Genomic DNA, 25,904 nt, shown 5'->3' on the forward strand with positions numbered 1-25,904 from the left:
ATGACCCTTCTGGAAGGTTCCGTGGGGGTGGAGGACCTTGTGCTCCTGGAACCTCTGGATCAGGAGTCTCTGATAAGGAACCTCCAGCTGCGCTATGAAAAGAAGGAGATTTATGTGAGTGCCCATGGGTGCCCCCGGCTGTGGATGTGTGGCTAGAGAGTTCCCAGGCCTTTCCCAGACCCACCCTGGCTCACTCCATCATCTCCCACAACTGCAGACCTACATCGGGAACGTGTTGGTCTCTGTGAATCCCTACCAACAACTGCCCATCTATGACCTGGAGTTTGTTGCCAAATACCGGGACTATACCTTCTACGAGCTGAAGCCCCATATGTGAGTAGAGGGACCAGGGGAAGGTAACAGGGCCCAGCTCACCATGATGAGACAGCCTCATTTCCTCTATCTTTTCTCCTGAAGGAGGCTCTCCAGCTGCCCCTTCCTCCCTTGGCCCTTTGGAGGCCCCTTACTAGGCCTGTTGTTTGCCATGGTCTGGCCTAAGTGGGGAGGGCCAATGAGTCTGGGGATTGAGTGAAAGATGGTGTCTTGAACTGACCCCACACTAGTCATCACCCACTTCCTCCCTGCAAGCTATGCACTGGCAAATATGGCCTACCAGTCACTGAGGGACCAGGACCGAGACCAGTGTATCCTCATCACGGGCGAGAGTGGAGCTGGGAAGACGGGTGAGGTTCTGGGTGAGGTGGGGCGGGGGAGCCATGGGGATGCTGCTGAACTACCCCCTTGTCTCTCCCCAAGACAGACCCAGTCCTGCCCCCAACCTCTGAAATTCCTTCCTGGGTTTTTCTGAGTGGTATGAGGTGCTGCAATGAGGGAGGTTAAGGGCAGCGGAGGGGAATCCATGCGGGGATTTCTCTTGCAGAGGCTAGTAAGCTAGTGATGTCTTATGTGGCTGCCGTCTGCGGGAAAGGGGAGCAAGTGAACTCTGTGAAGGAGCAACTGCTTCAGTCGAACCCAGTGCTGGAGGGTGAGGAGTCCAGTCTCTGCCTCTCCACCTCCACCGCCACCCTACCATCCCCTGTGTTCCCGAGATCACTGTTCGTGTTCAGCCTGAAAAATCTGAGACTGGCCTGATGGCTGGAGGACCTTCCCCCTTCCTGTCCCTGGAGTCCTTCTTCTGACCTCAGCCACCTAACTCCTTCTCCCCTCCTCTGCACAGCTTTTGGCAACGCCAAGACCATTCGCAACAACAACTCCTCTCGATTTGTGAGTGAACATCTCCTTGGCCTGGGACAAGAGGGTGTGGGGTCCTGAGAGGGAGGAACATGGCCCGATGCCCTCTGGACAGGGTGATGAGGAAAGGCGGAAGCCAAGTCTCTCTCTCTCTGCTGTCTGAAGGGAAAATACATGGATATTGAGTTTGACTTCAAGGGATCCCCCCTCGGTGGCGTCATCACAAACTGTACGTGTCTCCTGTCCCACTTACCCCCTCTCCTGCATGCCCCGTGGTGTCCCTTTCTGCTAATCTAGGAGGGAGGAAGGTTAGACTACTAACAGACTTCCTAACCACTGGGAACACCAGGGATTAGGACGGAATCAGAGGGAAGTTGTGGTACCTCCCAGATCCTCAGAACATTATTTTTGAATTTTCTGTCAGATCTGCTTGAGAAATCCCGTGTGGTGAAGCAACTTGACGGAGAAAGGAACTTCCACATCTTCTATCAGCTCCTGGCGGGAGCAGACGCACAGCTGCTGAGTACGTGCCAGCCCCCGGCATTCAGCAGAAAATCCTCAGCCTCCATTCAAGCCCCAGAACCCCAGGCCCCTCTGGATCCCTAAAGCCATCTTCTCGTGACTCTCAGGGCAGTCCTACCCTGATTCTCACCCACCCACTGTTGGGAACACATGCCTTGACTTCTGTGTTCTCTTCCTTTTCTGGGATTTTAGTCTAGGAATAAGCCTTCTTCCCTTTTCACCACTCTTACTTCTCTGAACTGCCTTGATTCCTTTTTCCCCAGTTCAGTTCAGTCACTCAGTAGTGCCTGACTCTTTGCCACCCCGTGGACTGCAGCACTCCAGGCTTTCCTATCCTTCCTTCACCAACTCCCAGAGCTTGCTCAAACTCATGTCCATCAAGTCGGTGATGCCATTCAACCATCTCATTCTCTGTCGTCCCCTTTTCCTCCTGCCTTCAATCTTTCCCAGCATCGGGTCTTTTCTAGAGAATCAGTTCTTCACAAAAGGTGGCCAAAGTATTGGAATTTCAGCTTCAGCATCAGTCCTTCCAAAGAATATACCGGACTGATTTCCTTTAAGATTGACTGTTTTGATCTCCTTGCAGTCCAAGGGACTCTCAAGAATGTTCTCCAACATCATAGTTCAAAAGCATCAATTCTTTGGTGCTCAGCTTTCTTTATAGTCCAACTCTCCTATCCATACATAACTACTGGAAAAGCCATAGCTTTAACTAGATGGACATTTGTTGGCAAAGTAATGTCTCTGCTTTTTAATATACAGTCTAGGTTAGTCATGCTTTTCTTCTAAGGAGCAAGCATCTTTTAATTTCATGGCTGCAGTTACCATTCACAGTGATTTTAGAGCCCCCCAAAATAAAGTCTTTCACTGTTTCCATTGTTTCCCCATCTACCTGCCTTAAAGTGATGGGACTGGATGCCATGATCTTAATTTTCTGAATGTTGAGTTTTAGGCCAACTTTTTCACTCTCCTCTTTCACTTTCATCAAGAAGCTTTTTAGTTCTTCTTCACTTTCTGCCGTAAGGGTGGTGTCATCTGTGTATCTGAGGTTATTGACATTTCTCTGGCAATCTTGATTCCAGCTTGTGCTTCATCCAGTCTGGCATTGCACGTTATGTACTCTGCATATAAGTTAAATAAACAGGGTGACAATATATAGCTTTGACATACTCCTTTCCCGATTTGGAACCAGTCTGTTTTAATTGTTCTAACTGTTAGAACTGTTGCTTCTTGACCTGCATACAGATTTCTCAGGAGTCAGGTAAGGTGGTCTGGTATTCTCATCACTTGAAGAATTTTCTGCAGTTTGTTGTGATCCCCGTAGTCAAAGGCTTTGGCGTAGAAAATAAAGCAGAAGTAGATGTTTTTCTGGAACTCTCTTGCTTTTTGATGATCCAGTGGATGTTGGCAATTTGATCTCTGGTTCCTCAGCCTTTTCTAAATTCAGCTTGAACATCTGGAAGTTCATGGTTCACGTACCGTTGAAGCCTGGCTTGGAGAATTTTGGACGTTACTTTGCTAGCGCATGAGATGAGTGCAATTGTGCGGTAGTTTGAGCATTCTTTGGCATTGCCTTTCTTTGCAATTGGAATGAAAACTGACCTTTTCCAGTCCTGTGGCCACTGCTGAGTTTCCCAGATTTGCTGGCATATTGAGTTCAGCACTTTCACAGCAACATCTTTCAGGATTTGAAATAGATCAACTGGAATTCCATCACCTCCACTAGCTTTGTTTATAGTGATGCTTTCTAAGGCCCACTTGACTTCACCTTTCAGGATGTCTGCCTCTATGGGGGTGATCACACCATCGTTGTTATCTGGGTCATGAAGATCTTTTTTGTACAGGTCTTCTGTGTATTCTTCCCACCTCTTCTTAATATCTTCTGCTTCTGTTAGGTCCATACCATTTCTGTCCTTTATTGTGCCCATCTTTGCATGAAATGTTCCCTTGGTATCTCTAATTTTCTCAAAGAGATATCTAGTCTTTCCCATTCCATTGTTTTCCTCTATTGCTTTGCATCGATCACTGAGGAAGGCTTTCTGATCTCTCCTTGCTATTCTTTGGAACTCTGCATTCAAATGGGTATGTCTTTCCTTTTCTCCTTTGCCTTTAGCTTCTCTTCTTTTCTCAGCTATTTGTAAGGCCTCCTCAGACAAGCATTTTGCCTTTTTGCATTTGTTTTTCTTGGGGATGGTCTTGATCACTGCCTCCTGTACAATGTCATGAACCTCCATCCATAGTTCTTCAGGAATTCTGTCTATCAGATCTAATCCCTTGAAGCTATTTGTCACTTCCACTGCATAATCATAAGGGATTTGATTTAGGTCATACCTGAATGGTCTAGTGGTTTTCCCTACTTTCTTCAATTTAAGTCTGAATTTGGCAATAAGGAGTTCATGATCTGAGCCACAGTCAGCTCCCAGTCTTGTTTTTGCTGACTGTATAGAGCTTCTCCATCTTTGGCTGCAAAGAATATAATCAATCTGATTTCGGTATTGACCATCTGGTGGTAGCCAAGTGTAGAGTCGTCTCTTGTGTTGTTGGGAGAGGATGTTTTCTATGACCAGTGATTTCTCTTGGCAAAACTCTGTTAGCCTTTGCCCTGCTTCATTTCGTACTCCAAGGACAAATTTGCCTGTTACTCCATGTATCTCTTGACTTCCTACTTTTGCATTCCAGTCCCCTATAATGAAAAGAACATCTTTTTTGGGTGTTAGTTCTAGAAAGTCTTCATAGAACCATTCAACTTCAGCTTATTCAGCATTACTGGTTGGGGCATAGACTTGGATTACTATGGTATCAAATGGTTTGCCTTGGAAATGAACAGAGATCATTCTGTTGTTTTTGAGATTGAACCCAAGAATTGCATTTCAGACTCTTTTGTTGACTATGAGGCCTACTCCATTTCTTCTAAGGGATTCCTGCCCACAGTAGTAGACATAATTGTCATCTGAGTTAAATTTGCCCATTCCAGTCCATTTTAGTTCACTGATTCATAAAATGTTGATGTTCACTCTTGCCATCTCTTGTTTGACCACTTCTAATTTACCTTGATTCATGAACCTAACAATTCAGATTTCTATGTAATATTGTTCTTTACAGCATTGGACTTTATTTATATCACCAGTCACAACAACAACTGGGTGTTGTTTTTGCTTTGGGTCCATCTCTTCATTCTTTCTGGAGTTATTTCTCCACTCTTCTCCAGTAGCATATTGGGCACCTACTGGAGTTCATCTTTCAATTTCATATCTTTTTGCCTTTTCATACTGTTCATGGGGTTCTCAAGGCAAGAATGCTGAAGTGGATTTGCCATTCCCTTCTCCAGTGGACCACATTTTGTCAGAACACTCCACCATGACCTGTCCTGGCTTCTTGGGTGGCGCTAGTGGTAAAGAACCCTCCTGCCAATGCAGGAGACACAAAAGACACAGGTTCAGTCCCTGGGTCAGGAAGATTCCCTGGAGAAGGAAATGACAATCCACTCCAGTATTCTTGCCTGGGAAATTGCTTGGACAGAGGAGCCCAGCAAGCTACAATCCAAGGGGTCAAAAAGAGTCAGACATAATTTAGCGACTAAATCTCCTTTTTCCCCAAGCTGGCTTCAAAAACAGAACACTTATTTCCATCTGCCATGCTTTTCTACCTTTAATTTAAGGGACTTTATCCACAGCTCAGCAGGAGATCGGACAGGATGTTACAAGTATTCAAGAACTTTCAATGGGCTCTAGTTGAAGTTGTTTTGGGTCTATATCTGTCTCACCCATGACCTTGTCCTTGGTTTTTTCTTCTTGGATAGGTCTGTGGAGGTTCCATTCATTCATTCATCAAACACCTCTTGAACATCTACTATGCTTGAACATCCTGCTAGCTTCTAAGGATACAGAGTTAAGTAAGACATGGACCTTGTCCTTGAAGAAGTCATCTTCTAGGAATGGCAGATATGTGAGCAGATACATCACAGTGCAGTGTGACTGTTGCCAATACGCTGTGCAGTGGCTATAGGTGCAGAAGTCATGGAGCACCATGCTTTGTCTTAGGGAAGAGACCATCTCAGCCTGGATGCTGGCTGGGCCTTACTGCAGGGTCTGATGGGACTTCAAGCCCTGCCAGAGTTTCCTCTCTAAATCCCACCTCTGGCTGTGGGCACTATGGATATCTGATGCCTAAGAACCTATGGCTTTGATTTCTGGTTATTCTGTGCTGGCCTTGTGCCTGTCTCCTTTCACCCTCCTGGAGATCTCTATGGTTTAAGGGCCCCCACAGGTATCATCTTCCCTCCTGGCTTAATAGTCTTGATTGTATTCAATTTGTCTGAATCAGACACTGGAGTCTTGCTCTGGCTGATTCTCGCTCATTGGTTTGAGTCCGGGTGGGGCCTCCCTTCCTGGTGTCATCATCCCAGGGCCTTTCTGACTCATTCTCCTTCCAGACACCCCTCTTTAGCAGCCTCCTGTTTCAAAATTTGTGTCTCAGGGGAAGCTGCCATTAAACTCTACTTTGAGAGTCACTCTCTAATTCTCAGATCTTTTGAGTACCAGATAACTGATACCACTCAAGCTCTATGATTAGCTCATTCCTTCCCATCTCAGTGAATGGCTTTGTCCATTCCCTTGATTCATTCATCAAAAGAAAGTTCTTGCATGCCAGTCAGGCACACAGAATATGAAGATGAAAAACACAGTCCTAACACACAAGCTGTTCATTGGTAAGAGGAACAGGAAAAAAACCCCAAAACCCAGTTCATGAGATGTAGTCTGGGGTAGGGATGTACCATGTGGCACACAGGAGAGCCATTTGGCTCAGCCCCAATCTGAGAAAACCTTCCCAAAGGGGGTCTGGTTTGGGGAACATAGTGTCTGCCACTTGGTCGGTGTTTTGTGAACAAGTAATGAATGCCCCAACCTGGGCAATGGGCAACATGTGGAGGCTTGGGGTAGGTGGGAGATAGGTGCTCACCCTTCTTTCCTTACCTTTGTCCTCCCAGAACCACTGAGAACTGAGCAGCATGGAAGGTTAGCTTTTCTGGTTTTATTGTTTAGAACCCTGAGGGTGGAGAGAAGAGTAGAATGAGGATTTTCTTTCATAAAACTTGGGGAAAACCTCAAGGATTATGAACACCCACTTCCCTGGTAGCTCAGCTGGTAAAGAATCTGTCTGCAATGCAGGAGACCCTGGTTTGATTCCTGGGTTGGGAAGATCCCCTGGGGAAGGAAAAGGCTACCCACTCTAGTATTCTGGCCTGGAGAATTCAGTCCATGGGGTTGTGAAGAGTTGGACATGACTGAGTGAGTTTCACTTTCAAATCCTAGATACAACTTAAAAAAGTAGTCTATAATTATAAGAATTAATGATCCCAGTACAAAGAAGACACAGGGAGAACCTAAAACAAAAACTGTCTCCTCTGAATAAGTGAATGAACCAACCTAGAGCAAGGGTCATGAGGGTCAAGGTTGGAGGACTCAGAGAGCCCATGTACTGACCCTTTTCCCTCATGCTGGTCCTTGCAGAGGCCCTGAAGCTTGAACGGGACACAGGTGGCTATGCCTACCTGAACCCGGACACGTCCAGGGTGGATGGCATGGATGATGATGCTAACTTCAAGGTCCTCCAGGTGGGTACCCAGGATGGGCCATTAGGCTATGCCCTGAGTCCAGGCTCTGGCTTTGGGCAGGGAGGCAGGCATTGGACTGGCCTGAAGTGCAGCTTCCGATTCTCCTTTCTTCCCTAGAGTGCGATGACTGTGATTGGCTTCTCCGAGGAGGAGATTCGGCAGGTGCTAGAGGTGGCGGCCCTGGTGCTGAAGCTGGGGAACGTGGAACTGGTCAACGAGTTCCAGGCTAATGGGGTACCAGCAAGTGGCATCCGTGATGGGAGAGGTTTGTACCCAAACAGCTCCCTGAATCTCCTACTGCAATTTCTGTTCTCCCACCATCTTCAGCATAATAGACTTCACTCTGATTAAGTCCCCCTCTGCCTGCTCAGGAGTTCCTCCCCAAACATACTCATTCAGAATGCCCTGTGAGACATATTGGAATGAAGTGTGGATGTTCCATAGACCTTGGTTCTGGGACTCTCTGAATTCTCAGTGGATTCTTTGAAAAAATGGGGACAATTACACTCATTTCAGGAGATTCTCATATTAAAGGAGATGATACACACAAAGTGTCAAGATCTCTCTTCTCTCCTCCTCCTCCCCAGATATTCCTCCAAGGCCATATTCTGGATGGGCTGTAAGGACTTTCCCAGTAAGACTCGGGAACAGCAGGTCCCCAGCAGTTTCACGTATCAACCCTCCCTCCTCCCCTGGGAGTAAACCCTCTCTCAGGCCATGTTGTATTTCCTCATCACTCCCAGGTGTTCAAGAAATTGGGGAATTGGTGGGTTTGAATTCAGTGGAACTAGAGAGAGCTTTGTGCTCAAGAACCATGGAAACAGCCAAAGAAAAGGTGGTCACCGCACTGAATGTCGTCCAGGTGAGGGGCTCTCAGGGAGGAGGCTGGGTTTTGAGTCTGTTCTATGGCTGTCACACTAACCAGCAGCCCCGCCCTCCAGGCTCAGTATGCCCGAGATGCTCTGGCTAAGAACATCTACAGCCGCCTTTTCAACTGGTTAGTGAATCGAATCAACGAAAGTATCAAGGTGAGAGATTGCCCTCCTTCCTCAGTGCTCTCCTCTGCCTGCCCTGTGCCTTGGGTTCTGAGATGAACAGAGGAAGAATGATAGCATGTTTTCTTTTATCTACTTATTTTTGAATCTGTGTTGTTTTGGAAATACCTCTTTTTTTTTTTTTTAATTCAACTATCTGGATTCTCTATTAGCTGCCTGGTCTTTCAGCTTCACAAAGATTCTGAGCCTCAGTTTCCTGATTTGGGAAATGAGACACTAACATTTACGTGTTTCCCAGGATTTAGTGAGGATCACTAAATTTAGTGCTTCTCTGGTAGCTCAGTTGGTAAAGAATCTGCCTGCAGTGCAGGAGACCTGAGTTTGATCCCTGGGTAGGGAAGATCCTCTGAAAAGAAATGGCAACCCACTCCAGTGTTCTTGCCTGGAAAATCCTACAGACAGAGGAGCCTAGCGGCTACAGCCCATAGGGTCGCAAGAGTCAGACACGACTTAGCAACTAAACCATCAGTGATGATCAGATAAAATTGTGTACGTGATTACCATACAATCCAGGAATTCTACTCCTAGGTATATATCCAAGAGAATGGAAAACATGTCCACATAAAAGCCTGTGCATGAATGTTCATAGGGGCATTGTTCATAATAGCCAAGAAGTGGACACAGCCCAAATGCACATCATCTGATGAATGGATAAACAAAATGTGGTGCATCCATACAGTGGTTTATTATTTGGCTATAAAAAGCCATGAGGTACTGATACAAGCTCAACATGGATGAACTTTGGAAACATGTTGAGTGAAAGAAGCCAGACCCAAAAGGCTACATTTTATGTGATTCCATTTATATAAAATATCCAGAATAGGCAAGTCTATAGGGATGGGGAGTAGGTCCATGGTTATCAGAGGAATAGGAAGAGACTGCCAATGGGTCCATGTACAGCATTTCATTTGGGGGTGATGAAAATACTCTGGAATTTAGTTGTGATGGTTGTACACTTTTTGAATATACTAAAAAAAAAACAACCACATTACCAAATTGTATACATTTAAAGGGTAAATTTTATGGTGTACAAATTAGGCCAAGATAGAGCTATTGTTTAAAAATTACATACGTGAAAGTGCCATCAGTTTAGAACCTATTACTGGAAGGCAGCAGGGTAAAATAGGATTTGAATCTAGGTTTGGGTAAATGCTTAACTCTCCTGGCAGTTTTTGTTGTTTTGGCTACACTGTGCAGCATGTGGGATTTTAGTCCCCGCCGGCTCTCCCCTCCACCCTCCTGCGCCTAGCAGGTATTGAACCTGCACGCCTTGCAGTGGAAGCATGGAGTCTTAACCCCTGGACTAGGGAAGTCTCTTAGCTCTTTTGAAGTTTGAGTTTTTTTCATCTGTAGAAAGGGAATCATCACACCTTATAGGGATATACAGATAAATGAAATAAGATCTTAGGATTTTTTTGTAAAATGCTCTACACATATAAGGGAAGGGTATTTTCCTGAGATTTTAATGTTTTTCTACGTTGTGCCATGGGAGCATTTTCCTGGAATCTATTTGCATCTTCCCTTCCCTCCTGTCCTCCCTTTTGGCTGGTCCTTCAGTCTATAGAGGAAGAGGGAGCATGAAATCACCCCAATTCCTCTCCAGCATGGTCAAATTCACTCAAGTGCTATCTGCCTCCTGCTTCACTCTCATCCATCCAGAAGGGCCTGGCCACATGTGCAGAGGGCTGGTCCTCAGATGTATCTTTTCCTCCTCTTCAGGTGGGTACTGGGGAGAAGAGGAAGGTCATGGGGGTTCTGGACATCTATGGCTTTGAAATATTAGAGGTGAGAGAGCTCCAGCAACCTCAGCACCCTGCTTCCTGGGGGTGAGGGGTGGCAAGCTCGAAGCGGGGTACGGGAGAAGGGAGGTCAGGCTGAGATGGAGGAAGAGTTTTGTGCTGAGCTGGTCTCTCTCTCTCTCTAACCTGTGTACCCACCTCAGGATAATAGCTTTGAGCAATTTGTGATCAACTACTGCAACGAGAAGCTACAGCAGGTGTTCATAGAGATGACACTGAAAGAGGAGCAAGAGGAATACGAGAGAGAGGTAAACGAAGCCTTCCTGCTTGCCTTTCTATCAGATGACGTAAGGCATATGCCAGACCTTTCTCTCCCTTGTCACAATTTCCTCTCAGTTGTCCCCAGATGGGAACACTAAGGACAGAAAGTTTCCCTTGCACAGCTGAATATGCCAGCATTACCAAGAAGCCCTAACTCTCTGCTCTCCACCCCCCGTTCCCCACCCTTCCACTCCAGGCTAGGCGAGGAAGGGGACAGATTGATGGAAGGGTGTCAGGGGTAGGTGGGAGTGGGAAAGAGTCCTGGCAGAAGTGAAGTGACAGCTGTGCTTGGCCCAGGGCAGACTGTGAGCTGAATTTAGAAGGGGCATTTCCCTTGGGCTTGCAACCCTACACATCCCTTTTGGTGCCCTTCTCTGACATCAGAATCCTTTGTCTCCTCCGGGCTGGACTGATGTCGCTGTCATCTTTTGTAGCACTCTGATCCCAGACTTCCTCATCATAAGTGCCCCGTGGCTCAAAATTTCCACACTTCTTTCCCTGGTCCCCATTTTTCTATGGCCAAGTGTTAAAAAAGCTCTCTGATGGAGCTAATTCACTCCAAAGTGTGAATGGCTGTGTCTCACTCATCAAAGCCCTCCTAGGGATGTTCCTTGTGAACTCAGGAACCTGCTGTGGCAGCATTTCAGGCAATATGGTCATGACGCAAAGGTTTTTTTTTTTTTAAAATTTTGTATGTTTTGACTTTAAGAACTTATATTATCAAGTAGATAAATCGCACCCATGCTTCCAGATTCAAAAAGCTTAAAAAGGTGTCTAAAGAAAAGTCTTCCTCCCACCCCCTTTTAGTTCTCCTTCCCATCCAGAGGCAACTGAGGTCAGCCTCCTTCCACAGCAAATCTGTAAATACATTTTCCCACAATATTTATTCAAGCGGCCACAAACACACTCCACTCTGCATCTTGTGTTCACCAGTCAACAAGAGACCTTTCTGTATCAGTTCATAAAGATGCTTCTCTATAGCTGCCTAGGATTGTAAGGATATCCTCATTCATTTAACCAGTTGGGAGAGGTATTTGGGGGATGAAGTGGGAGGGCAACTTTACTTAACTCCACTCTCATTCCCTAAAGACCTGTGAGGGAAGAAGAAGAGAAAGGCTTGTGTTCCCCAAACACACCTGGGAGTGGCCCAAACTGGGGAGTTCTGGCCCTTGGGTGGTCAGGGCCTGCCTGTAGGCCTGATGCCCAGCAAATCTCTAAATGACTGATTCATGGTCTTTCAGGCCTCTGCTTCTATACCATTCTTGCTTTTTAAGAAACAAATTATACAGCCCCAATGTAGCACGTGGATCTGTGGTTCTGAAAGTGTAGTCCTGAGCCAGCAGCAGCAGTGGTCCCTGGGAACATATGAGAAAGATAAGTTCGCAGGCCCTGTCCCAGGCCTGCTGAATCAGAAACTGGGGCTGAGACCCAGAAGCCTGTGTTTTAACAAGCCCTCTCAGTGACTGGGATGAATGCTTGAGTTTTAGTATCACTGATGCAGGTCTTTGAAGGTGTGTCAAATCAGCTTTGTTGTTTGATGATAAGCCTTTGGTTTACTTAAGCGCTTTTGTTCTCTGGTTTGTTGCCAGAGCGGTATGGCGATTTGCTCTTCCACATACTCATGGATCCTTTCCCCCTTCCACAGTGGGGTGATTCCTGTCCCAGTCTTTACCCAACATATTACTCTTCTGTCCCCAACCTACAGCACCCCCAGGGCTCTCTACACTGTCTTACCCCCTCTCACAGCTGCTCTGGATCCTCCCAGACATCTGTCCACCCAGCCCACAAATTCTCCATCAACCCTGGAGGGACAAGGGCGTAATAGAAACCACACCAAGGACCCTGTGAACTATAGGGCTTTAGGATGGTCCCTGGTCGGGTGGATGAAAGGGGACCTGGTTCTGGTGGGGTCTTTGAAGTCTCATCTTGGACCTGCTGCCTGTAATTTTTCATGTCTCCCCTTGCCAGGGCATACCGTGGGTGAAGGTGGACTACTTTGATAATGGCGTTATCTGTAACCTCATTGAGCATGTAAGTTCTCTTCTTATCTCTGGGGCCTCCTGCTCCAGACTGCTTGAACACCCTTGCCCTGTCTCTCTCCCCCTCCCACCCTACTTGATAAGGATGGTAAGGGGGGCAAAGGGTGAGGGGCAGAGGGGCGGCAGTGAGGTGTGGACGTCTTGAAGGGCAAGGTCTAGTTGGGCTGTTCTCGTTCCCCTGGCCAGAATCAGCGAGGCATCCTGGCCATGCTGGATGAGGAGTGCCTGCGGCCTGGGGTGGTCAGTGACTCCACCTTCCTAGCAAAGCTGAACCAGCTCTTCTCCAAGCACAGCCACTATGAGAGCAAAGTCACCCAGAATGCCCAGCGCCAATATGACCACAGCATGGGCCTCAGCTGCTTCCGCATCTGCCACTATGCAGGCAAGGTGATGTGATGGGCATGGATGGTGAAGATTAGGGTCTGGGCACAGACTGAAGATGACGAGGGAGGCACTGGGGGAAGATGGGAAGCGGGAACACTTCACAGTGAGACTGGGAGAGCCAAGCACATGACAGACAGTATGGCGGATGCTCCAGACCAAGTGCTGTTCCTTTACAGGTGACCTACAACGTGAACAGCTTCATTGACAAGAACAATGACCTACTCTTCCGAGACTTGTCCCAGGCCATGTGGAAGGCCCGGCATCCACTCCTTCGGTCCTTGTTTCCTGAGGGTGATCCAAAACAGGCATCTCTCAAACGCCCCCCAACTGCTGGGGCCCAGTTCAAGAGTTCTGTGACCACTCTCATGAAGAACCTATATTCTAAGAACCCCAACTACATCAGGTGACATGCTGGGCACACAGGGGAACAGGCTGCTTTTGTGATGACAGGCACAGGGTCCATGCATAGTAGAACATGTCCATGCAGGGAGGGGGGCTCCCTGGAATAAGGGTACCAGAAACCCTTTCCTCATGGAAAACAGAGCCCGCTGAGCAGCCAAATGTCCTGTAAAGGGGAGAGCAGCGTGGTCAGGTAGCGACCATGCTCTCGTGAGTGAAACTGGGAAGGCTAGTATATCTGCTTTCTCTGGAATTTTTCGGCTAAGGAGTGTGGGCTTCCCAGGTGGCACTAGTGGTAAAGTACCCGCCTGCCAAAGCAGAAGATGCACGAAATGCGGGTTAGATCCCTAGGTCAGGAGGGTCCCCTGGAGAGGGGCATGGCCACCTACTCCAGTATTCTTGCCTGGAGAATCCCATCGACAGAGGAGGCTGTGGGCCACAGTCCATGGGGTTGCAGAGTCAGACACGACTGAAGCAACATAGCACAAGCACAAGGAGGTAGAGACTAGGACGGGTGACTCTGGCAAGGGTGCAGCTCCTGCAGCCTGGGCCTTGCCCTGCCTCTCATCAGGTGTATAAAGCCCAACGAGCATCAGCAGCGAGGTCACTTCTCTTTTGAGCTGGTAAGTGTCCAGGCTCGGTACCTGGGGCTGCTGGAGAACGTGCGGGTGCGCCGGGCAGGCTACGCCTACCGCCAGGTCTACGGGTCCTTCCTGGAAAGGTACCGACTGCTGAGCCGGAGCACTTGGCCACGCTGGAATGGTGGAGACAGGTAAGATTCAGTGGGGGACTGGAGGGTGGGCAGGGAGGAGCAGTGCAAGGAACCTGTGGGCAGGAGACCCCTCAGGCGGTACCATGGGCGTCGCTGGAGTTTGGCGAATGGCTACTGGGGGACATGAATTGAATGGTGACTTTTCAGAGGCTCTGAAGTCTGTTGAGCCCTGAGCTCTTCTCCCCTCTTAGAGGAGGTAGAGGAAAACCGGGAGAGGCCCTTCCCCTGGGATGCCCCTGGACAGCTTTCTTCACCTGACTCGGCAGGGAGGGGGTCGAGAAGGTCCTGGGGGAGCTGAGCATATCCTCAGAGGAGCTGGCCTTTGGGAAGACAAAGATCTTCATCAGAAGCCCCAAGACTGTGAGTTGCAGGGGGCACTTGTGTTTGGTGGGGCTGGACGGTGGATGAGTTGGAGAGCCCATCTGAGTGAGAGGCTGGGTGAGGGGAGCTTCTAGAACCTGGAAAGGATAGTGGGTGAGGATGTCTTTCTGCAGGGGTTGTATCCCTGGGAACTGACCCCTTGGGGCCCCAGCCCACCTGCCCTGGGCCCTGGAAGTTAGGTGTGCTTGCTTTGCCAGTCTGAGCACCTCTACCTGAAGCAGGGCTCCTTGAGAGTAATTGGTTTGAGTGTCCAAGTCCTAGCACAGTGCCTGCTCAAGAGTTAGGGCTCATGGATGTGTGGATAATTAAATGAATGGGTGCACAGATGAAGAAACTAAGAGGATAAAGGAATGATTGAATAAAACACTGACTGGGAAGCCATTGGTGCCATGGGTTCCCCCTTGGCCAGCCTCTCTGTGCCCCCTGCACCCCTCCACAGCTTTTCTACTTGGAAGAGCATAGGCGCCTTCGACTCCAGCAGTTAGCCACGCTCATACAGAAGACATACCGAGGCTGGCGCTGCCGCACCCACTACCAGCTGATGCGCAAGAGTCAGATCGTCATATCTTCTTGGTTTCGGGGCAACATGGTACCAGTTAACCCTGAAGTTCTATCCCCCTCAGTCTGATAGGAGAGCAGGAAGTAGAGAGGTGGTTTGGGAGGTGGAGTTTCTCTAACAGGCTCATTGTTTCTACAGCAAAAGAAACGCTACGGGAAGATGAAGGCATCAGCATTGTTGATCCAGGCTTTTGTGAGAGGGTGGAAGGTAATGGGGAGGGGAGAGGGGTTTCATCCCCACACGTGGCTCCCTATGCCAGCTGCTGCTGGGGTGGGGGGAAGAATGTGTGTGTGCCAAGTCACTGAGTCATGTTCGACTCTTTAAGACCCTATGGACTGTAGCCCACCAGGCTCCTCTGTCCATGGGGATTCTCCAGGTAAGAATACTGAAGTGGGTTGCCATGACCTCCTCCAGGGGATCTTCCCGACCCAGGGGCTGAAACCACAATGTCTCCTGAATTGGCAGGCAGGTTCTTTACCACTAGCACCACCTGGGAAGCCCAGGGGTGGCAGGGGAAGAGTGGCAGAGAGCAGGTCCTGCCCGAATCCAGGACACATCTCTATGTGACCACACGTCTGTGTCTGGGTGTGTTTCTGGGTCTGCTCTGTGTGTGTCCGGGAGCGTGGATGCATCTTGGGGAGATCTGAACACATGCCTGGGTGTGTTTCTGACTTGGCTCTGCCTTTTGCTCTTGGGTGTCCTTCTGGTTGCCCATTTGTCTGACTTCACTCTCTCCCTCCAGTTAGAGTCTCAGCTCTTTACCTTACTCTGTTCTTTGTGTGATTGAAGAATAGTAGAACCTCTTTGCAGCCTATCTGCTATCTTCCAGGTAGAACTCACTGTCTTTACTTTGGCTCCTTTCTTGTTTGTCCCTGCCAGGCCCGAAAGAATTATCGAAAGTACTTCCGGTCAGGGGCTGCCCTCATCTTGTCGAATTTCATCTACAAGAGCATGGTAAGTGGTGGGGGTTGAGGAAGAAAACAGGGCATTGAGGAGGGAGGGACAGGTTGGGAAGAGGAAGTATGTGGGGCTCAAGATGAGGTGATCTGAAGCTTTTCCCCAAGAGCCTCCTCTGTCTGCTGCTGCTGCTGCTGTTTAGTCGCTGAGTCCTGTCTGACTCTGCAACCCCATGGACTGTAGCCCACTAGGCTCCTCTTTCCATGGGATTTCCCAGGCACGATTACTTGAGTGGGTTGCTATTTCCTTCTCCGGGGATCTTCCTGACCCAGGGATCGAACCTGAGTCTCCGGCTTGGCAGGTGGATTCTTTACCACTGAGCCACCTGGGAAGCCCCTCCTCTGTCTGTGAGGGGATAGGGCTATAGAAGGAGGGCCCCAGTGCTCAGGACCCAGGGATAGAATCAGAGCATATTTTGGCGTGAATGGACACTGCAGCAACCTCTGGCAGGAAGGGGTCCCAGCATATCCACTGACTAGTCCGTGGTGAACAGGCTGGAGAAGAGACTGGGGCTGGGTGGTTAATGAGAGTTGAAGAGTCTGAGCCTCATGGAAGAGCAGCGAGAGAACACACATAGGGTTAAGTAACCCAGCCTCCTGAAATTCATTTTGATGATGGAGGAATAGTATCTTCCTTCTATCTCTTTGAACACTGTAGCAGGCAAGGCTGGAAGTGAACCTCAGGAAAGATCTTGATTCAAGGAGACTCAGGTCGGGGTGAGCAGGAAGAAGTCAGGAGCAGGCCTGAAGCTTCAAACTATGAACAGTTTCCAGTGAGAGGAAGATGGGGACAGAGAGGGGTGATTGCCAGAGACAGATCTCCAGTAGCGATGGTGCTTCTGAGAAGTGTTGGAGGGAAACCAGACGGGGGGAGCAGGACTTCCAGTGAGACCTTGGGAAATGCCATAGAGGAGAGCAGGCAGCTTTGGACAGAGGGCTGGAGTGACTCTGAACCGACCTCGGTTGCTTTGACCATTGACGTTGTTAATACTCTTACTGACTTTGCTCTAGAGACTTGAGATGCAGTCACTGGTGCTCCTGTCTGTTCCCTTGGCTGAGTTGAGGGATGGGGCTCTGGGCCTCTTCCCCGCCTCCCTGAGTCTTCACTGTGTCCTCCACCCTCTCCCAGGGAAGCTCCGCCGTCTTCCTCCTGGGCCTCTTCTGTTGCCGGGCTCTCCTCAGGCAGGCTCCGTTGTGTCTGCCTCACCAGAGTACGTGCTTTCCTGCTGCACACCTGAGTCTGTAATCTGATTTTGCTCTTATCTCCCGACTGACCTCTCATCTACCTTCACTCTCACCTGTGTATTATCAGGCATCTGCAGAATGTCACCATAGGAGCTGCTGGGTTTAAACCAGCATTTCAATAAATCAAACCCACTATGGAAGTCTGCTCACAGGGGGCCATTGGGCACTGACTGCCCCAGTGTTGTGTTTCTGACTAGACCGTTACCTTGCCTATACTATTACCTACTTAGCTAACACTACTAATGCTAATACCTGCTATTTTTTTTGATCACTTAACGATACGCTAAGCCCTTTACAAACATTAACTTGAATGATTTCAACAACCCTGTGAGGTAGGTCCTCACCTTTCCCCCATTTTATTCTTTTTTTAATTAATTAATTTACTGAACATTTTTTTAAAAAAGCACAAAAACCTTACATACTAAAATTGTTCATATCAAGTATCAGTCCAGTCTTATATCAGTCTATTTACAATTAAACAGCACCTGAAGAACCCCTGGAGAAGGGAAAGGCTACCCATTCCAGTATTCTGGCCTGGAGAATTCCATGGACTGTATAGTCCATGGAGTCACAGAGAGTCGGAAATGACTGACCGACTTTCACTTTCACTTAGTTTTCTCACCTAGATTAGTTAAACACGCCCAGAGAATTTTTATTCAAAGTATGCATGCTAAGTCACTTCAGTACTGTCTGACTCTTTGCAACCCTATGGACTATAGCCCGCCAGGCTCCTCTGTCCATAGGATTCTCCAGGCAAGAATACTGGAGTGGGTTGCCATGTCCTCCTTCAGGGGATCTCCCTGACCCAGGGATTGAACCTGTATCTCTTATGTTTCCTGAATTGGCAGGTGGGTTCTTACCACTAGCGCCACCTGGGAAGCCCATTCAAAGTGTCTGTTCCTTTAAAATAAATCCATTTTATTGTTACAAACTAAGGCCCAGAGAGGGGGCTACCCTTGTAGCTCAGTCAATTAAGAAACTGCTTGCAATGCAGAAGATCTGAGTTCGATCCCTGGGTTGGGGAGATCCCCTGGAGAAGGAAATGGCAACCCACTCCAGTATTCTTGTCTGGAGAATCCCATGGACAGAGGAGCCTGGCAGGTCACAGTCCATGGGGTCGCAAGAGTTCAACATGACTTAGTGACTAAATGACAAAGGCCCTGAGAGGTTGAATAACTTGTGGGCACTTCACAGCTGGTGTGTGGTAAGAGCTGGGATATCAACTATTTGACTCTAGTTAACCATCACCTATGCCTGTTCCCTCTCCTTCCTCCCTCCCCACCCCCACCACACACAAAGAGGCCAGGGTGACCCAGGCATCCATGACTCTGGGTAGACCTGGGGGCAGAAGAGACACATAGGGAAAAGTGGAACTTTCTAGGTCCAAGGAAATGAAAAGAGAAACCTCAGAAAGAAGCTCCCCACCAACTGGTATATGGAAGATTATAGGAGATGCTTAGGAATGTTTATTGAATTAAATCAAACCAGGCCAAGGACTGGGGCTTCAGGGTAATTAGACTAAGCCCACTAGATCTTGGTAGTGGAAGATACAAAGAGCTTGGATGGTTCCTGAAGAGTTTTAGCAATATTACTCTGCCTTTTTCTATTTTTGTGTTTTACCCTAATGTCTCAATAGAAAGCTTTCGTAAAAATTCCAAAAATTTGGAAGTGTTCAAGATCAAGTCACTTTCTATACCTTCAATAATTCTATCCCATAAACAAGGTGTTAGGTACTCCCTGGGATGTAAAGACTTAAGAGTCCTGGTTCTAGCTTGGTTCTAAACAGTCAGATGCCATGGATGAAACTTGATTGGATCCTGGATCAGGAAAAATAAAAGCAAAGTCAAAGAGGATACTTTTAGAGTTTATAAAGGATATAAGAAGAGATTTGCATATGCATTGCTGTTGGGTGAGTGTATTTAATTAATGTTAATATCCTAAGGTGTGGTGATGGACTTATAATTGTGTAGGAAAATATTCTGGTTCTTGGACAATGTGTGCTTAAGTTTCAGGGGAAAATGTCATGATAACTGTGACCTGCTTTAGGATGCTATAGTAGCCAAGATTTGCACATATGTGTATATTTATATGCATTTGAATATAAGTGTGTGTTAGAGAGAGTGCAAAGATAGGGTAAGGTACTAGTAGGTGAATTTAGGTAAGAAGTATATATTATTCAGATGCTCACTGTAATCTTTTTTCAACTTTCATGCAAATTAAAAAGTTTTCAAAATAGGAAAATAAACTGTATTACATTTTAAAAATTAAACCAATTAAAATGTAAAAATCTTAAGTCAGATTATGTCACTCTTCTCCTAAAATCCTCTAATGGTGTTCTGTTTTACTCCACATAATAGCCAGATTCGCTATCACAGTCTACAAGGCCCTTTATGATCTGTCTTTGGCCAACCAATTTTCTGATCGTCTCTCCTCTCACTCAGCTTAGGCCAGTCGCACTGGCTTTCCTTCTGTGTCTGGAATATGCTACCTCTCATTCCTGTCTCAGGTCTGCTTTTTTGGTATCATAGCGCACAGAATTCTTTAATGTTATGTTCTGTGTTTATTTGCTTGTGGGCTGTGTCCTTCTCCAGTCCCAGTAGGATGTAAACTCAGTGAGAAGAGACTGTTTACTCTGTTGACTGCTGTGTGTCCATACTTAGAGCAGTATCAGCACAGAGCAGATTCTCAATGATGTTGAATGGTGAAAACACCCAGGACCTGGGATCCTGACTCCCAAAGACTTGCCCTATAGAAGACGGGGAAGACTGCCATGCAAATAACAGTAGTACAAAACCCAGAAGTATAGACAAAGTGCTAAGGGACTTCAAAGGAGAGACACCCTGGCCCAGGGAATCTGGGAGGGCTTTGAGCTCCGTCTCAAAGGATAAGTAGAATCTGGGTTGGCAGAGTTGAGCTGAGAGCAGCATTAGCTAAGGCAGAGAGTGGTAATGCATGGGCTGGGCAGAGGGCAGGGCAAGGAGTCCAGTCTGGTTAGTGTGCCAGGGTAACACAGGGGATCCCATGATATGAGGTTGGACTATAAGTAGAGGACTTTGAACAGTGTCCTAGAGGCAATGCAACCAGGTTGCAGTGTTGGGCTTGACTGAGCAGAGAGGAAGGAAGATTTGGTACCTGTCCAATAGCTAACTCAGTGGGGCAGCCACCTGTAAACAGTTAAGAGTCTTGAGAATAGGAAACTGCAGGAGCAAGATATTAAGGCCAGTTTTCATATTGGCTCCTCCTATCTCACTAAAATGGCTAGAAGGTATCTGGTTGGATCTAGCCCATCTCTCTCTTCCATCTCCCATTCATGTAGGAGCATGCCCTCTGCCCAGCCTCAAGCCTACATTCACACTCAAAGAGATGGGGGGTGGACTTGCTTCCACCTCCTCAGCTCCACTTGTTGCTCCTCCCTCTGGTGGCCTTCCTCGTTGAAGGGGCCGGATCTGGGTGCAAGTTTGCCTCTCAGGAGGTCTTCTCATCATCCCACTCCCAATCCCCTTGCTCCCAACCCAGGTGCAGAAATTCCTACTGGGGCTGAAGAACGATTTGCCTTCTCCCAGCATCTTGGACAAAAAGTGGCCGTCTGCCCCTTATAAGTACTTCAACACAGCCAACCATGAGCTCCAGAGGCTCTTCCACCAATGGAAGGTGAGTGGGGCCTGGGCAGCTCTCCTGGCACCCGGGCAACTCTTCTCATTTGTCTTTTTTCTCTTCTCCTTCCTCTGATTTTCCTCTTCTGCTTCCCTCGTCCACTCCAAACCTTTTCTGTTTATGGTGGTAACACATAAAATTTACCACTTTAACCAGTAAAAAAATTCTTTTGGTCACACCCCACAGCATGTGGGATCTTAGTTTCCTGACCAGGGATCCAACCGGGGCCTCCTGCATTGGAAGGTGAAGTCAACTACTGGACCACCGGGGAAGTCCCCATTTTAACCATTTTAAAATATACAGTTCAGTGGAGTTAAGGACATTCACATTGTTGTGTGACCATCACCACCATCCGTCTCTATACTTTTTTTCATCATCTCAGACTGAAACTCTGTACACATTAAGCAAAAACCCTCTGTTCCTCCATCGCCTCAGCCCCTGGAACCCATCATCTACTCGGTCACTATGAATTTGACTATTCTAGGTACTTCATACGGAGAAGGCAATGGCAAGCCACTCCAGTACTCTTGCCTGGAAAATCCCATGGATGGAGGAGCCTGGTAGGCTGCAGTCTGTGGGGTCGCTATGGGTCGGACACGACTGAGTGACTTCACTTTCACTTTTCACTTTCACACATTGGAGAAGGAAATGGCAACCCACTCCAGTGTTCTTGCCTGGAGAATCCCAGGGAAGGGGTAGCCTGGTGGGCTTCTGTCTATGGGGTCACACAGAGTCAGACACGACTGAAGTGACTTAGCAGCAGCAGCAGCAGCAGCAGGTACTTCATATACGTGAAATCATACCACACTTGTCCTTTCATCTGGCTTATTTCACTTAGCACAGTGTTCTATTCAGGAATACTTTTGCGCTCCTGTCTGGGACTATGCCTTAGGCTGTGTGCTGGGTACACCGCCCTCCTGGGGCTTGAATGTGATAGTTTCCATTCCCTCCCCCAGCATCCCACAGTTCCCCCCTCCCCAGTGTTCCTCCAGCCCTCTCCAAAGTGTCTGCTCCCTGTCCTTTCAACTCCCCTCTCCTTACATGTCTCTCAGTGTTCTCCCCACCTCACACCCCAGCCCTGCCCGCTTCCTCCATGACCTTAGCTCCTTCCCCTCCCCCATCACAGTGCAAGAAATTCCGGGATCAGCTGTCCCCGAAGCAGGTAGAGGTCCTGAGGGAGAAGCTCTGTGCCAGCGAGCTGTTCAAGGGCAAAAAGGCTTCATACCCCCAGAGGTGAGGACCTCCCAGACCCTGTGCAGCTTCATCAAGAGCAAAGAGAAGCTTCCCCAGGAAGAATAACGCTGTAGTCCTCAAACTTCAGTATGCATCGGAGTCACCTGGTAGGCTGGATAACAGCCAGATGGCTTCGAGCCCTCCTCAGAGTTTCTGACTTAGGAGGTCTAGGGCGGGGCCTGAGAATTTGCCTTTCTAACCAGGTTCTAGGGGATGCTGATGTTGGTCCTGGACCACATCTAGGAACCACTGAGACAGGATACCGTGGAGGATGGGGGATGGAGACGGGAGGACTGCGACGGGAACTCCGTGGGGGAGGTGCGAGGACCTTGGGGGTCAGAGGTGAGGACCTTGTCTCCACTGTGTACTTTCTGTGTGTCCTCAGTGTCCCTGTTCCATTTCATGGTGACTACATTGGGCTGCAAAGAAACCCCAAGCTACAGAAGCTGAAGGGTGGGGAAGAAGGGCCTATTCTGATGGCTGAGATTGTGATGAAGGTCAATCGTGGCAACGGCAAGGTGAAGCCCCACACCCTGAACCCCCCATCCCCCCGGCCTGATCCAGAGCCCTGGCTGGTCGCCAGAAGGGTGAGGACTAATTGCCACCTTCCCTCACCATTTTCTCTTCTGTCCCTAGACTTCCTCTCGAATCCTCCTCCTGACCAAGGGGCATGTGATCATCACAGACGCCAAGAATCCCCAGGCCAAGACTGTCATCCCCCTAAACAGTTTGGCGGGGGTGTCGGTCACCAGCTTCAAGGATGGGCTTTTTAGCTTGCATCTGAGCGAGGTATCAGAGCTGAGTGGGGGCAGAGCCCAGCCTGGAGAAGGCGGTGGGCACAACAGGGCCAGGCTGAGCTGGAGGCAAGGGGGACCAGCCCTCTCACTCCGGGCCTTTGATATCTCCCAGGCTGCTCCTAGGAGAAAAAGTGAATCCCTTCCCTGCTGTTTTCTCCCCTCCCTAAGATCTCCTCGGTGGGCTCCAAGGGGGACTTCCTGCTGGTCAGTGAGCACGTGATTGAACTGCTGACCAAAATATACCGGGCTACACTGGATACCACTCGGATACAGCTTCCAGTCACCGTGACTGAGGAGTAAGGCCGTGAGCCAGGGGTGAGGGATGGCTTTGGGCAGACAACCAAGCTGGTGGTCACTGTGACCAAGAAAATTTGTCCTGTCAGAAAGTGAAGCGTACTGTGTCAGGTCAGGGCCACCCAAGTTCCCTGTGGCCTTGAGTCTTCTGGCATAGGGGGCTGGTGGGTAGGAGGGGGAATGTACTTAGCTCAAGAAGGGGAGGGGAAGCCACTGTGAAAATACAGGAGTAGGGGTGAGGGGACTAGGGCACTAGCTTTGCCTTTCTGTCTGTTCCCCCTCCAGGTTCTCAGTGAAGTTCAAGGAGGGCAGCTTGACAGTCAAGGTCATCCAGGGCCCTGGGGGTGGTGGGACTGGCAAGCTGAGCTGCAAGAAGAAGGGGAGTCGTTGCCTGGAGGTGACTGTACAATGAGGAGGTGCAGCAGTTTCTTCATCCTGGACACTCAACGGCCCCACCCCCACCTGCCCACCTTTGTTGGGGGATCTCGAGTCTGAACCCCCTGATAGGCTGTGGGGTCGGAGATTGAAGAGCCCTTGAAGAGGACCTTACCTCTCCCAAACCTTTCCAGAACTCTCTCCAAAGTTAGCTTCCTCCCACCCTTGGCCTCTTTGCCTACTAGTAATATGACAAGAGACTTTGCAAACGTTTGATCATGTGGGTGGGTCCCTATTCCCCCATCCTTTCACCGGCTTGTACTTAGATCCTCTGCCCCCTCGCTTTCCTCTACTGGGGCTCCTTGGAGCCAGATAATGCAGACAATAAGAATGAAAAAGAAGGGAAATTGTCTCGGGGCTCCTTGACCGGCTGAGCTCTGGCGGGGCCTGGAGAGACTGGGGTGGGGGCGGGGCAGTCCGGGATGGGGCTCAGGTCGCAGGTGGCCAAAGAGCTGATTCATTAAGTGTGTCCCTGGAGGGAAGTGAGGATCTCTGGCTCATCAGATACTGGGATCCTTTCGAGATTTAGCCTGAAAGGGGGCCCGAGGCTGGGGGGGCTCATGTGAGCAGAGGTGAGCTGGGTCCATGGCTGCATGCATGGTCCCCTCCATCCCAAGCTCAGCGCTGGACTTCATCACACCTGCCCTCTGGCACCCCCCTGCTTTGCCATACCAGAGATGTCAGGCTGCTGCCAACAGTCACCTTGCTAATCACTGCTCCACAGCTGGGGCCTACAGCTGGTGGCACTTGACAGGGGGCCGCTCCGCCACCCAGGCTCTCTCATCCTCGTGACTGACGTCTCCCCTCCTGTCTTCATTTGATTTCCATGTGTCATTGACATTATTTCTTTCTTGGTTTCCAACTGTCTCACACCATCTCATTGTCCCCGATTCTGTGGGCTCTGACTAATGTTAACACGTAATATTTCGTATCGTGCTTTAAATGTCCCCCACTCCCTCTATGTCTGTTTCCTCGTAGATGCTGTATTGTCTCAGCCTCTTCTGCTCTGCTCTCTACCTTTAGTTCCTTTGTTTGTGGTAAGGTGTAGATCCCCGCTCGTGAGAGCACACAAATAGCCGCCTTTGTTTCTGTCTGGGCGGCTCTGCCTTCCCTGCCTCTTCCCTGTCTCTGCTGAGCTCACTGTGCCTTGAGGACGGGGTCTCCCTCCACCTCAGCTTCCATCAGCAGGCAGCTCACGCCCCAGGTGATCATGCTGGCGGGAGACCTGATTAACTCCTCGTCTTGCCTGCAGACGAATCTAGCTCTCAGGGCACAAGCCAGCCCTGAGTCGTGGCACACCCTGCCCTGAGCTGACATAGGACCCAGGGAGGCAGCTCTTCCCCGTGGGTGAGGGTCTAGAGCTGTCATTGGTAGGGGGGCTCTGTCCTGAGCTGGGGCTCTGGCCACTCTTCTGCCACCCCAACAGATCCCCATCCTTGACTTCTTAGAATCAGGCCGAGAGGGGGTGGTGACCAGAGCCTGACCGCCCCGGCTCTCTGCCTCATCTCCTGCTCCCAGGGCCCAAATTGTTATCACTTTCCCAGTGAAGTGTCTGGTCGTTTTCAGAAGCAATTTCAGGAGAATCTGCAGCTGCTGCTCCCTATCCTGCTTTTCCTTTCCCAGGGCTGAAGGCACTGTCAGCCCTCTGGGCTAGGGATGGGGGGAGGGTGGGGGGGAGGGTTCCTAACCTTCCTGTCCTCCCCTGTCAGTCATGTGGATGGATGCTAGGCTAAGGAAGGCATGTGGGGATCCTCTCTTCTTTACTCTCCCATCTCTCCCTCCCTCCTCCTCTTTCCTGTCTCTGCTTCTCTTCTCTTCTGGAATTCATGTGTTTTCATCCTCTGAAGCCTATAGGGGCTGTTTCCCTACCCTTGTCATAGGGCTTGAAGTGGCTCCATCATGATGGGAGAAGCCGAAGTTCTGCCTCCCACTCCCCATCACCAGTCCAACTCTCTCAGTCTTGGCTGTTTCAGCCTCCGATAGGCACAAGTCATCCCAGCACTCCCCTAACCCCAACGAGGAGTCATTCTGGTCTCATGGCACAAACCAGCTCTTGCTCAGCCCTGCTGGCTCGGCCCCATTCTGCCCCAGGCTCTGAGGGACTCCTACTCCTCGTGCTGCAGGTTGTCTCCCAGCTGTGTCCTGGCCACGGGATTTGGCATCCTTCCATTCCTCACCGGTATCTCTCCACCCACTGTCACCTGTGGCTCTGGCCCCTCCCATGGCATCCCGCAGCACCCCTCTAGGATGTTGGAGGGGTCCACGTGTCGCCCCGCAAGCTGTGCGCGTGGTGGACACACACAGGCCATCTCGT

The 25,904-nt window shown here is 49.2% G+C and overlaps 1 protein-coding gene across 1 annotated transcript; it reads left to right on the plus strand.

Annotated features, from left to right (window-relative positions):
- MYO1A (myosin IA) lies at positions 1–23,920 on the plus strand. The gene is made up of 27 exons (XM_055395405.2): positions 1–114; positions 218–333; positions 589–683; positions 881–985; positions 1,178–1,224; positions 1,357–1,420; positions 1,616–1,714; positions 7,224–7,327; positions 7,445–7,592; positions 8,071–8,189; positions 8,269–8,355; positions 10,102–10,167; positions 10,325–10,429; positions 12,411–12,473; positions 12,668–12,868; positions 13,042–13,268; positions 13,836–14,036; positions 14,303–14,396; positions 14,857–15,006; positions 15,115–15,183; positions 15,856–15,930; positions 20,694–20,828; positions 21,958–22,064; positions 22,450–22,582; positions 22,701–22,853; positions 23,030–23,157; positions 23,441–23,920. Exons 1-27 carry the CDS (start codon positions 1–3, stop codon positions 23,565–23,567), a joined length of 3,132 nt encoding a protein of 1,043 aa, XP_055251380.1. The 3' UTR covers positions 23,568–23,920.
- Positions 23,921–25,904: the final 1,984 nt, after the last annotated feature.

Source organism: Moschus berezovskii, chromosome 6 (genome assembly GCF_049115385.1).
Source record: "Moschus berezovskii isolate FMDL1 chromosome 6, NW_MosBer_1.0, whole genome shotgun sequence".
Taxonomy (NCBI): Eukaryota; Metazoa; Chordata; class Mammalia; order Artiodactyla; family Moschidae; genus Moschus; species Moschus berezovskii.